The following is a 12539-nucleotide window of genomic DNA, read 5'->3' as shown; positions in this document are numbered from 1 at the left end:
AAGCTTTTTTTTTTTTTTTTTCTTAAGATTTTATTCATTCATGAGAGAGGCAGAGACACAGGTAGATGGAGACCGAGAGGCAGAGGGACACGCAGAGACACAGAGACACAGGTAGACACAGAGAGGGACAGAGACAGAGAGACAGAGACACAGGCAGAGAGAGAGACAGAGACAGGCAGACGGAGACACAGAGACAGAGACACAGAGGGACACGCAGAGACAGGTAGACACAGGCAGAGGGAGACACAGAGACACAGACGGAGACAGAGAGGCAGAGATACAGGCAGAGGGAGACACAGACAGGCAGAGACAGGCAGACGGAGACTCAGAGACACAGAGGGAGACACAGAGACACAGGTCAACGGAGACAGAGAGGCAGAGACACAGGCAGAGGGAGACACAGACACAGAGAGAGGCAGAGACACAGAAAGAGGGAGAGACCCAGGCAGAGGGACACACAGGCTCCCTGCAGGGAGCTCAATGCCGGCCTCCATCCTGGGACCTGGGATCATGCTGTGGGCCGCAGGCACCGAGCCCTCGAGACCCCATGGCTGTGAGCCTCATGGACACGAATCACCCAGTGCCCTGAGGTCCTCTGTAGTAGGAAGGACAGTGGGATCATGGAACAACCTAGTAAGTCCCTGCCCCATAGCTCTTACTCCTCCATCCCTTCCATTTTACACACAGGCCCATGAGCATTTGAAGGAGACTCAGTAGTAAGTTGCAGACCAGGTTTCCAGACCTCTTGTCCAAAGCTATCTCTACTCTCTTCACTTTCTAATTCAGGCTCCCACTATGAAGTAAGCATTTCAGAAGTCAACCGTCGGTTCCCAGACTTATCCTGTTCCTGGTACCTTTAGTGTTTATGATTTCTTTCTTTTTTTTTTTATTTCAGTGTCACTAGGCCAGAAGAAACACCCCGCAGTTCCACTTAGTAAGTAGTTCAGTCTAAAGAATTTAGTATTTATGTTTTAACGACCTTGTCTAAAAACTAATACACAAATTGAAAGGAAAAAATAGTATTTGTGTCTAATTCTTAGTTAGCCCTAAGTGCTTCCTGGTGGAACGTGTACCCCTGTTGGGTACTGTCCAGTTTCTCAAGCTGTGAGATCAGATTTGACGTTGCCAACTTCGTTTGCAGTTTCACATTGATTTCATGTGGAATCCCCCAAAATACCAGCTTCGCACAAGTGCTACTGTCATTGAAAGGAATGCAGTGCTCTCTACTCCGTGGAAACTGCTCTATGTGAAGCTGTGTTGCTTAGACTTTTAGAATACCCTGCTGTACCTGTACAAGTTTGTCACAGCGTCCAGCTCACAGTTTGAGAACTCAGGCTATAAAGTAAGAATCCAAACAGAAATGGAACAAATGCTTGTGTAAGACCTACTTCATCTGTCCGTTTCAATGCCAGTAATGACTTAGGGGTAAGATCATACATATGTTTAGGGATTATAATTAGTATTTCCATATTAAAATATTCAGAGGTTCATATGTGACATATATCAGTTAATGATTTCAGTATTCTCTCTGTAATGAGATTTATTTAAACTCCTAGCTGATTACTGAATTAAATGGCTAGCTTCTGGTTAAAATTGTTTTAAACTTTCGGCATTAGTGTTTGTATGAGTAAAATCAAATTTTTGCCATTCCAGTCTTAGTTCATGAAGTTTTGCCACCTACTTAAGTAATCAAAAATGGAAAATTCTGCAAAAGCAGAAGAGTGTGAAAAGCTCTCTCTCGAAGAGGCAAAAGCATCAAAAGATTTGGAAACAAAGTCTTCATTCAGTATTAATGAAAACACAACCACTCCTGGGACTGGACTTTCTGAAAAGGCTCCTGTCTGGGAACAAGCAGACGCACCGAAAAAGAGAAAAATGGAATTTGAAGATGATCTTATAAAGGAAAGTTCTAGTTGTGGGGAAGATACTCCAACCAAGAAAAGAAAACTTGATGCTGAAATTGTCCCAGAGGAAAAAGGTTCTGGTGATGATGAGGGCATTTCAAGGAAAAGAAGAATGGAAACTGATGATTTTCCAAAAGATGAATCTTCTACTGGAGATGGCACACAGAAGAAGAGAAAAATAGAACTTGAGGATGTTCCTGAAAAGCAAAAAGTATGTTGAATGTATTTTTTATTCATAATGGAATGTGTCTAATTGAATTGTGAAATAATACTGATTTTTACATAATCTTAAACCTTAATGTTCTATTTGTAAGGAATAATTTCTTAAGATATAGTGGGCTTTTAACTCTTGTAATTTAGTTGCTTTTATTTAGGTGAAACTTCTACTAATTGAGATAATTTTTATATTATTTAAGAACGCTTTTACTCAACTAGAAACTTGAAAGCCAGTTATTGTTTGCTTTTTCTCAGCATTTTAAGAAAGTCGAGTTATAAGTTCCTGTTGATATATTTTTTTTCCTTTTTTATTAAATGTTTCATCACTCTCTGTGTCAGAAGTAGTAGAGACTAAGACTTAAAAGAATAAATTTCAACATTATACTCAGCTTTAATGTGATTCCTTAAACTATATTGTTTGAGCTTCTCTTGGGGTAGTTACATAGAATTTTAAGCCTGATATTTAGGATGGATATTATAGAACAGGGGACAGCAAGTCATTTTCATCTGGGAATGCCATAACAAGAGGGACTCAGAGGCAGAACCTGAATTTGAATGGAAGGAGTACTTCAGTGAATGGCGCAGAGTGAAGCGTTAAGGTATAGGCTTTTGTCATTGGTAGGGTCTCAATCCATGTAACAGAGGAGCTGGTATTACACACACAGTTTCCCAACTTTACTAGCAGCAGAACCCGTTTTTCCCAGTGAAAATCTTAAACCTGATATGTAAGATGGGTAAAAGATGAAGCACTTTTGTTGAACAGGGAAGTGTGGGGATTTGAAGCCCTTTACCTACCATGGCATTTAGAATGCTTGGTGTATTAGGTAGGGAGTACACACAGAAACTGTTGAATTAGATTAAAAGAAAAAAACCCAAAAATCACGGACACTGAACATAGCTTAATGAGTTCTAATTCTTTTGTGTATCTCATTCAGTTCTTAACAATAATTTTATATGATAATATAAATATAACTTTTATTTTATTCTCTTGTAGGAACCTGACATTTATTGAATTGAGTAAATTAGAACTCTGGAAGAGTACTGATTTTATTAAGACATTGACACCAAAATTATACAGATGAAAGATAAAGATGAAAATTTTAAACCAAGAGGTGTTTTTAAAAATAGGGAAGAGAGGAGAACAAATCTTACGTCTGATTATAATTAATAGGATTTCTCTCATCAATGCCATTTCTTACTGAAGATTACCAATTTCATTAGTATTTTGTTCTTACATAGATCATATGCTCTCTTAGGCTTATAGTAGCCATGTTCTGATGCTTAATTTTCTTCCATTCTCTTATTTTCAGAACTTAGAAGAAGGACACAGTTCAGCAGTGGCTGCCCACTATAATGAACTACAGGAAGTTGGTTTGGAGAAGCGTAGCCAAAGTCGTATTTTTTACCTAAGAAACTTTAATAATTGGATGAAAAGTGTCCTCATTGGTATGATTGATTTTTGTTTTATGATTTGGAGTTCAGCTTATGTTTCATTTTTTTTCTTCCCAAATGGTAATTCATATGCTAAACTATTAGATTATTAATTCCTTCATTTAATTATCAAACTTTGACTTTATAAAACTGCAACAAAAATTAAAACTAGGCCTTCAAGATAAATTCTTTTTGTATTTAAATTTGGACTATATAAGATATTTGTGAGTGTTTAATTGATATTAAGTTCATAAGTTAATTAGGCTTTCCAAAGGCAGTGTGCTTCTTTTATACTTAAAGTTACTTAGTGCTATTAAATAATTATTCTATTTTACTCTAATAGTTTTGGAGCAGTGGCAAAATGTTGGATTAAGTATTCAGTTTCAATTAAGTAAAGAAAATGGATGGTGTCATGGTTTTTTACCTCTAGGCCTTTAATTTAGAGTCCAAGAGTCATGCGTGGTGATTTTTCACTGAACTTATTTTTCTTGTAATGCCTAGGGAGAAATGAAATTTATTGTGAGGCTTGATGAAGACATTCAGCTTTCTGGAGACAACATTTTATTTATAGAAACTCATCTTTAAAATTAAAATGGAAGTCAGTGGTGGAAATATTCAGAATATATTTTTTGCTTTCTGGTATATTAAGTAGTCATATTTCTTATGTGAGTTTAGAGAATTTTTTTTAAAGATGTTATTTATTTATTCATGAGAGACACACAGAGAGAGGCAGAGACACAGGCAGAGGGAGAAGCAGGCTTCCTGCAGGGAGCCCTGTGCGGGACTCAAGGTCACGCTGTGGGCCAAAGGCAGACACACAGCCATTGAACCACCCAGGTACCCCGAGTTTAGAGAATTTTTAAAAGCCATTGTGTTTTGAAGTTTTTTCTTAGTAAGATTTTGAGTGGTTTTGTTTTTTTAAACACTAGCCTCAGGAAAAGTGAGAATGCTTTCGGGATTACACTAGAAAGAATGAGGTGCTAATTGTGGTTGTTTTCTACTAGTTTTGATGATAATTTATTAATTTTTATTTTACTTATTTACTTTAAGGATTTTAAAAAATAATTTCTATAACCAACATGGGGCTCAAACTTACAACCCTGAAATGAAGAGTCGCATGCTCTACCAACTGAGCCAGCCAGTTTCCCCAGTAATTTACTTTTTTTAAAAAGACTTATTTATTTAGAGTGAGAGAAAGAGAACAAGCCCAAATGGGAGGGTTAGAGGGAGAGAGAATCTCAGGTAGACTCCCCACTGAGTTTGGAGCCTGATGCAGGGCTCAATCCCATGACCCTGAGACCATGAGCTAAGTGGAAATCAGGAGTTGGATCCTTAACCTGAGTCACCCAAGTGCCCAAATAATTGACTAATTTTTAAAGATACATTATTCATTCTGAATAGTATTAGGGCTGAGACCTAGGCTCATTATTTCAAACACATATTAATATTTTCTGTCTCACTTTTGTTTCTTATATTCATGTTTTATTACAGAAATAGGATTTATTTGTCTGTGCTAGTTTTAAGCTAGGGTAATTGAATGTTGCTTGTCACCCCCCTTCCCCCCTTTTATTTAGTATTGTGGCATTTTTAATCTATACTTCCAAGGTAATCTTTGGACCCTAGTCCTAATTTCTCTTCCTTTCTTCATCATCCTCAGTAATATAGATAATTTCTTGGATATTTTTTCAGGGTCATTTATTCATGTATTTATTCATTGAATAAATATTTTAAGTTCAATTATATTTTTTCACATCATTAATCATTCTATTTTTATAATCAGGGAAATAGGTCATTTTTAAAAAGTCTGAAGTCAGACTTAGCAAAAGTTTTTTCTCTCCACATATTTGTGCTCATCCTTCCTCCTTCAGCTGTTCCAGCAACTCTCTTAGTGGGTGCTTTGCTATCTGCACCGTCTTCCTGGTTCTGGTGCAATCAATGTGGTCTGTGCCAAGCTCCCTCTCTGGCCTTTTTTTCCCTCTGTCTCAATGCCTATTCTTTGGCGTTCTCTTTCTTATTGGTACTTCAGGAAGTACCAATAGCTTAGTAACTATTTGAGTACTGTTCTTGACATGTTAAAGATATCTTTGAATAATATTCATAATTTTTCCTCTTACTAGTCTTACTATGGAAATAAAGAGATTTTATAATAATTTTTTACTCATTTCATAGTGTTAATGCTAATTTTTTTAAAGATTTATTTATTTTAGAGAGAGAGCGTGTGGGCACACTCATGCGGGTGGGCGGAGGGGCAGAGGAGGAGAGGAAGAGGGAGAGAGAATTCTCAAGCAGGCTTCCCAATGAGTGTGGAGCCTGACCCAGGGCTCAATTCCAGGACCATAAGATCAGCCGCTTAACTGACTGAACCACCCAGGCACACCATGAATATTCTAGCAGTCAAAATAGTATACATGGGAACTAGGGAGTGTTAAATTTAGGAACACCTGGGTGGCTCAGCAGTTGAGCGTCTGCCTTCGGCTCAAGGCGTGATCCCAGGATGCGGGATAGAGTCCCACAACAGGCTCCTGCGGGGAGCCTGCTTCTCCCTCTGCCTGTGTGTCTCGTGAAAAAATAAAACTTAAAAAAAAAAAAAAAGAAGAAGAAGAAGGAAGTGTTAAACTCAGAGTAATAAAGATAGGAAGAGTAGATTTATGATTCAGTATTATATCAAGTTTTAGAATTGCTAAATACTTCAATTGTCTAAGAATGTTAATATGCCTGTAACTGATATTTGAACCATTTAAATGCTGATGTATGTGGTCCTACTGATACTGTGATTTGGTATATTGGGATGAAAGATTTCTTTTTTTACTCTAGAGTGTTTAAGAATTCTGGTGACAGTAAAATTAAGAGTTATGTGTAGTTTTGGAACTAGTTCTTATATTGGTTTTTGTGGTAAGCCTGATGTCTTTTATAAAAATCAAGCACTTTTATGATCCTATAATTATTTTGATTTAGTTAGGTATATTATAAGCTAAACATTTAGTTTTTAGGAAGAGGAAACTACAAAAATCATAAGTAGTTTTTTTCTTATCATGAACAAGTATTAAATCTTGTACTAATTAGAATTTAAAATGTCTTAAAAAAAAGAGTCTGCTATCCAGTGTTAAGTCAGATTCTAAAAGTAACCCTCAAAAACCTGTCTGACCTTTCTAAAATACTGGACACAGAGCACCTGGGGGGCTCAGTGGTTGAGCGTCTGCCTTTGGCTCAGGGAGTGACCCCAGGGTCCTGGGATCGAGTCCCACATCCGGCTCCCTTCAGGGAGCCTGCTTCTCCCTCTGCCGGTGTCTCTGCCTCTCTCTGTGTATCTCATGAATAAATAAAATAAAATCTTTTAAGTTAAAAAAAAAAATACCAGACACATACTTTTTCATCTGTAATGCTAGAGGATCAGGTCAACTATTAGTCATATTTTGAAATGTTCACCAAAAGATGAATTAATTACATAAGTGAACATGTACTAGTTTATAATAAGCGTCAGGCAGATGTCAGTAGGTTATTAGGTGTAACAGTCTATGCTGTAGTAAAAATGGAGAAATGCTAATTTATTATGACATTCCTCTCTTTTAGGGGAATTTTTAGAAAAGGTACGACAGAAAAAAAAACGCGATATCACTGTTTTGGACCTGGGATGTGGTAAAGGTGGAGATTTGCTCAAATGGAAAAAGGGAAGAATTAACAAGCTAGTTTGTACAGGTAAGATACATAATGATATGGGCAAGAATAATTTGTGATCAATCAGGCAATTAGAAAATAAGCAGAATCTCAACATCACATGGCACTAAAATACCTTATAAGATGTTAATCTGGGTCTGTGTGTGAGATGGGTGTTTTCCTAAAGGAGTTATGAGACTTTACTAATGGTGTTGCATAATATAGGTAATGAGCTTGGGATAATTTGTCCTCCTTAAAAGGAAGGAAGTAATCAAAGGTGGAGTCATGTCTGAAGCACAAACTTGAAACAGCTTCCACTGGCCGAAGATAGGACAGTTAAATCAACAAAAAGAATAGTGATTTCAGTGGATTGAGACACATCAAATAAGGAAAAAAACTCATTGTTCACTCTTGGAGGTTGCTAGGAAACTTACTCATCATTCTGAAATTCACAAATCAAGGGTTCGGGTATCTTCCTTACCCTCTATATTTCAGAGGTGACCAAATGGTTGGTTGAAAAGGGAAATTCTGCTCTATTTAAAAAATAGTAAGTGCAGGGGGAATTATGAAAATCACTATTTTCTGCTCTTGATGAAATAATCGATATAAGCAGTAGTCATAAAAAGTTGCTAAAGCTATTAGGTGAGAAAAGTTGATAGGAATTTAATAACTGAATGAATCAAGCACCGGAACCTGCTGGTCTTAACATTGAAGAGAGAAGCAGATATTCTTCCAATGAGATGAAGTGCATAGGACCAACTGTGAAGTTACCTAACAAGTTTTTTGGTTTTATGGGTTCTGTCACTTTTATTTTTAAGATTTAAGGGACACAGAAAGCTATTGTGTATGTGGCTATATCTATTGATTATAGAAATTAAAATCAAGAATTGAAAAAATACTTTTATTCACTAAAAAATAAAGTTTAATGAGAAGAGAGGTACTTTAAAAATGTTTTTCCAAGTCCCTTTAGAATATTAGGAGACAACTGGGTTTTCATGCTTGTTTCTGCATTCTCTGTGTTGAGATGTGTGTGTTTGTTTGTTTTTAAGATTTTCTTTATGAGACATACACAGAGAGAGAGAGAGAGGCAGAGACACAGGCAGAGGAGGAGCAGGCTCCATGCAGGGAGCCCGATGTGGGACTTGATCCTGGGTCTCCAGGATCACACCCTGGGCTGAAGGCAGGTGCCAGACCGCTGAGCCACACAGGGATCCCCAAGAGATGTGTTATTTGATGAGTAGTTGTAAAATTAAGGGATATTTTAACAGCCTTTTCAGATAATTGAGCATATTCGTTTTTCATACTGTATCAAAACTCAACAGGTAGTTCCAGTATGGCATCTGAATCTGCATAAGTGAAATTTTTGTATTCTGTTGTTTTTAAATCCACTGGTCTGTCTTCTGTGATGAATGAATCTTTCACCCTGAAAGATTTTGTAATATTTAGAAAATAATATTTACTAATGTTATGCATATCTTCTAAATGTCGACATCAAGAAATCACATTTTTTTAATGTTACTGCCAATCAGAAAAGTTTTAAGTATATTGGGAAGATGCCCAGCGCCCCCCCCATGGGGGAGGAGGGAGCGGGTAGATGCAAGTGTTTCAAATTGTGATTTTCACTTGAAATCTCAAGTTTTCTCATTGGTAACAAATACTATATTTTGTTCATTTTCAAGAAAATGTCTGCCATCATAAAGTCTCTCCGTCAGTGGTTCTTTCAAGTGAAAACACTTTTCTGTGAAAAAAAGTGGCCACTACAGCTCGTAACACGGTCCTACCAGTTCTGATCAGATTTTACTTTGTTAGGTAGCACAGATGTTGTTACTTTACATTTCATCACACAGAACATTGAAAAAGAGCCTAGACTTAATAAAATCAAATTTTACTGATATAATAAGAACATTTGTAAATGAAATTGTTTTCTTTCTACCCATGCTACTTCTTATGGTGAAGAAGATATCAATTATTACCTGCATCATTTGGTGCATTACTACCTTGTATTCGTGATAAGGTCCCAGCATTTTACTTTGCTTTTGTTTGTGCCATCTTTACATTTACATTTTATCTCTGTGGGTCTTCATTGCCAGTTAACTAACACTTGTTCCCCTTCCAGATATCGCTGATGTTTCTGTCAAACAGTGTCAGCAGCGGTATGAGGACATGAAAAATCGTTGTCGTGATAATGAATATATTTTCAATGCAGAATTTGTAACTGCTGATTGTTCAAAGGTACAGAATTCTTTTTGTCAACTTACGTTTTATATTTTTAGTTTGAGTGAATGACATGTTTTAAAAAGCAGTTATTTCTTCTAAAATGTGCTTTGGGGGAAGCTCGGGTGGCTCAGCGGTTTAGCGCTGCCTTCAGCCCAGGGTGTGATCCTGGAGACCCAGGATCAAGTCCTGCGTCGGGCTCCCTGCGTGGAGCCTGCTTCTCTCTCTGCCTCTCTCTCCCTCTGTGTCTCTCATGAATAAATAAATAAAATCTTTAAAAAAATAAATGTGCTTTGAAACATTAAAAATCTTAGGACATCCATTTTCAGTTTTAGCTAGAAATTCTATTAATGATACATTTCTTTAAATGACCCACTGAGTACTTATAGGAGTTTTTTGCTTTTAATAATTTGAACTTTTTTTTTCTTTTTTTTTTAAGATTTTATTTTTTTTATTTTTTATTTTTTTATATTTTTTTTAATTTTTTTTTATTTATTTATGATAGTCATACAGAGAGAGAGAGAGAGAGGCAGAGACACAGGCAGAGGGAGAAGCAGGCTCCATGCACCGGGAGCCCGACGTGGGATTCGATCCCAGGTCTCCAGGATCGCGCCCTGGGCCAAAGGCAGGCGCTAAACCGCTGCGCCACCCAGGGATCCCAAGATTTTATTTATTTGAGAGAGCGAGAGTGCAGAGCAGGAGAGTAAGAGTAGGAGGGAGGGCAAGGGGGAGGGAAAAGCAATATGGGGCTCAATCCCAGGACCCTGAGCTCACAACCTGGACTGAAGGCAGACGCTTCCCCAGCTGAGCCACCCAGGTGCTCCAGTAATTTGAACTTTAGAAATCATTTGTTGCCTTTCTATTCAGACAACATTTATTTTCCAGTACCTTAAAATAGAACTGGGCTTACATTTTGTTTTGCCTTTGTAATTTATTAGGGTAGTTTCCCAACATACCAAAATTTGAAGTTTTGCACTTTCCGTTTGTTTCTAAATTTCGTAACAACTATGAAGTTTAAGAACTACAGAGGCACTAAGTAGTAAAAGTTTCATCTTAACCTTCAGTGCTTTGTCTGACTCATTATGCTCATTAAACTATTATGGGTATCTTTAATCGTACACATTTTGTTTGCAGTTGTGAAAGTGAGAAGGAAAATGATAGTATTCTGCTAGAATGTTGGAAACTTATAAAAACGCTATTAAAAAGTGTCCCAAAGGCAAGGTCTGTGTTTTTTTTAAATCAAAGTTACTGTTAACACCATTTTACCTTAGCTTTAAAGTAAAGCCAAATTAAAGCATCAACCTTTTTAAATGTTATATTTGGTTGATAGATTTTTAAACATGATTTCATTCTTAGTTTTTAAATTACTATGAAAATGATAATCAAATTTTATTGAACCAGAAGGAAAAGATCATTTTGTTGTGGGCCTTATTATGCATAATGAGGTAGTGGATACGTGGTTGGGAGGGCCTGCCTACTTTTATTTTAAGGACTCTAATTCTAGAAATTAACTTAGTAAAAAGTTTTTATATTGCAATTAACTTCAAAATCTTGACCCATTTTAATTTTTAATTTATTTCAGGAACTTTTGTTTAACAAATTTCGTGACCCTGAAACGTGCTTTGACATCTGTAGTTGTCAGTTTGTCTGTCATTATTCATTTGAATCCTATGAGCAGGCTGACATGATGCTCAGAAATGCCTGTGAGAGACTGAGCCCTGGAGGCTATTTTATTGGTACCACTCCTAATAGCTTTGAACTGATGTAAGTGCTTTTAATATATAGTGGTTTATAAGATACTCAGAAGTAAGCTTATTTTAAAGTAGCAAATGTTTATCAGAAATAAAGTTTATAGAATATGCCATGTTGATCTTATAAGGGCCAAACACTGATAATATACTTGTATACTCAGCATTTAAGATCAAAAGATAGACTTACAGATGAATCTTTAAAACACCTTTTTGTGTAAATTGGAGACCAATGCTTTATCCAGCCGGAGGTTACAGTGCTAGACAAACTCTAGATCAGATACACAAAAAGAATTAACTAGGAGTTACATGGTATGATTGTTGATGATCTGCTAGTGTATTGCTTATTAAAAGTAGCTCAAGTTCAGTTAAAAAGCTGATCAAGTATCTTTTTAAAATTGCGTCCTTTAGTTTTTTCACATGCATAATCAGGTGAGCATAAGTCTGAGCTAATAACAATTTTAATCTTTTTATTTTGGTTTGGGGGATAATCTTTAATAGAAGACGCCTTGAAGCTTCAGAAACAGAATCATTTGGGAATGAGATATATACTGTGAAGTTTCAGAAGAAAGGAGATTATCCTTTATTCGGCTGCAAATACGACTTCAACTTGGAAGGTGTTGTGGATGTCCCTGAATTCTTGGTCTATTTTCCATTGCTAAATGAGTAAGAATGTCATTAATCTGTTACTCTTTGCCTTAAGAGAGAAAGAAAGAAAGAAAAAAAAATTAGTATTTCTGTTCATTCCTTATTTTAAATGGAACCCAAATAATTAAAAAAAAGACTAATGTCAAATTTAGTTTATGCCGTAGGTCTCTTATACCCTTGGTTATTTAGTTTTCTTTCATCCTTGGAATTACTTTATCCTGTAGGTACAGAAAGGAGTCTGTTGCCTTCATCTTGTGGGAGAAAATACCTGACATTGTAAATAGTGAAAGATTATTTTTTAAAAAAACTGTTAATAACTTTGGTAATATAGTATGAATCTTCATAAAGCAAAGATCCTCCTTTAGTGAGGTTAGATATTAAAAGTTGTTTTGTATTTCACTACAGCCTGTGTCTCACAGGAAATGTTGATAATAAAATCCTGATTCAAGAATGTATTCACTCATGGACCAGGTTCTAGGTGTCCAGCAGACTATAGACACAGGGAAAGTTGGGTTACCAGGCTTCATCAAATAAGGCTTTTTTAAAAAAATAAATAATAAATTCCAGACTTTATTTGGATTTCTCCAGTTCTTCCACTGATGTCTTTTTTTTTTTTTTTTTTTTTAAGATTTTATTTATTTATTCATGACAGACAGAGAGGCAGAGATGCAGGCAGAGGAAGAAGCAGGCTCCATGCAGGGAGCCTGACGTGGGACTCGATCCC

General features: G+C 36.4%; 1 protein-coding gene across 4 annotated transcripts in view; it reads left to right on the top strand.

Moving 5' to 3' along the window:
• The window catches only part of RNMT (RNA guanine-7 methyltransferase), a 33946-nt gene that overhangs the window by 680 nt on the left and 20727 nt on the right, over nucleotides 1-12539 (top strand). For 2 of the 4 annotated variants that reach the window (XM_025422267.3, XM_025422268.3), the window contains exons 2-8: nucleotides 896-934; nucleotides 1654-2115; nucleotides 3431-3566; nucleotides 7122-7247; nucleotides 9322-9437; nucleotides 11002-11183; nucleotides 11669-11833. In XM_025422267.3, coding sequence (XP_025278052.1) covers nucleotides 1696-2115; nucleotides 3431-3566; nucleotides 7122-7247; nucleotides 9322-9437; nucleotides 11002-11183; nucleotides 11669-11833 — 1145 coding nt within the window. In that variant the 5' untranslated portion in view covers nucleotides 896-934; nucleotides 1654-1695. Of the gene's footprint in view, nucleotides 1-169; nucleotides 634-895; nucleotides 935-1653; nucleotides 2116-3430; nucleotides 3567-7121; nucleotides 7248-9321; nucleotides 9438-11001; nucleotides 11184-11668; nucleotides 11834-12539 lie in introns of those variants that run through there. The other 2 variants (XM_025422269.3, XM_049112789.1) reach the window with 2 other exon arrangements.

The sequence above is a fragment of the Canis lupus genome, chromosome 1, assembly GCF_003254725.2.
Source record: "Canis lupus dingo isolate Sandy chromosome 1, ASM325472v2, whole genome shotgun sequence".
NCBI lineage: Eukaryota > Metazoa > Chordata > Mammalia > Carnivora > Canidae > Canis > Canis lupus.
The sequence above is the reverse complement of the archived record's forward strand: the minus strand, read 5'-3'. Positions and strand labels throughout refer to the sequence as shown.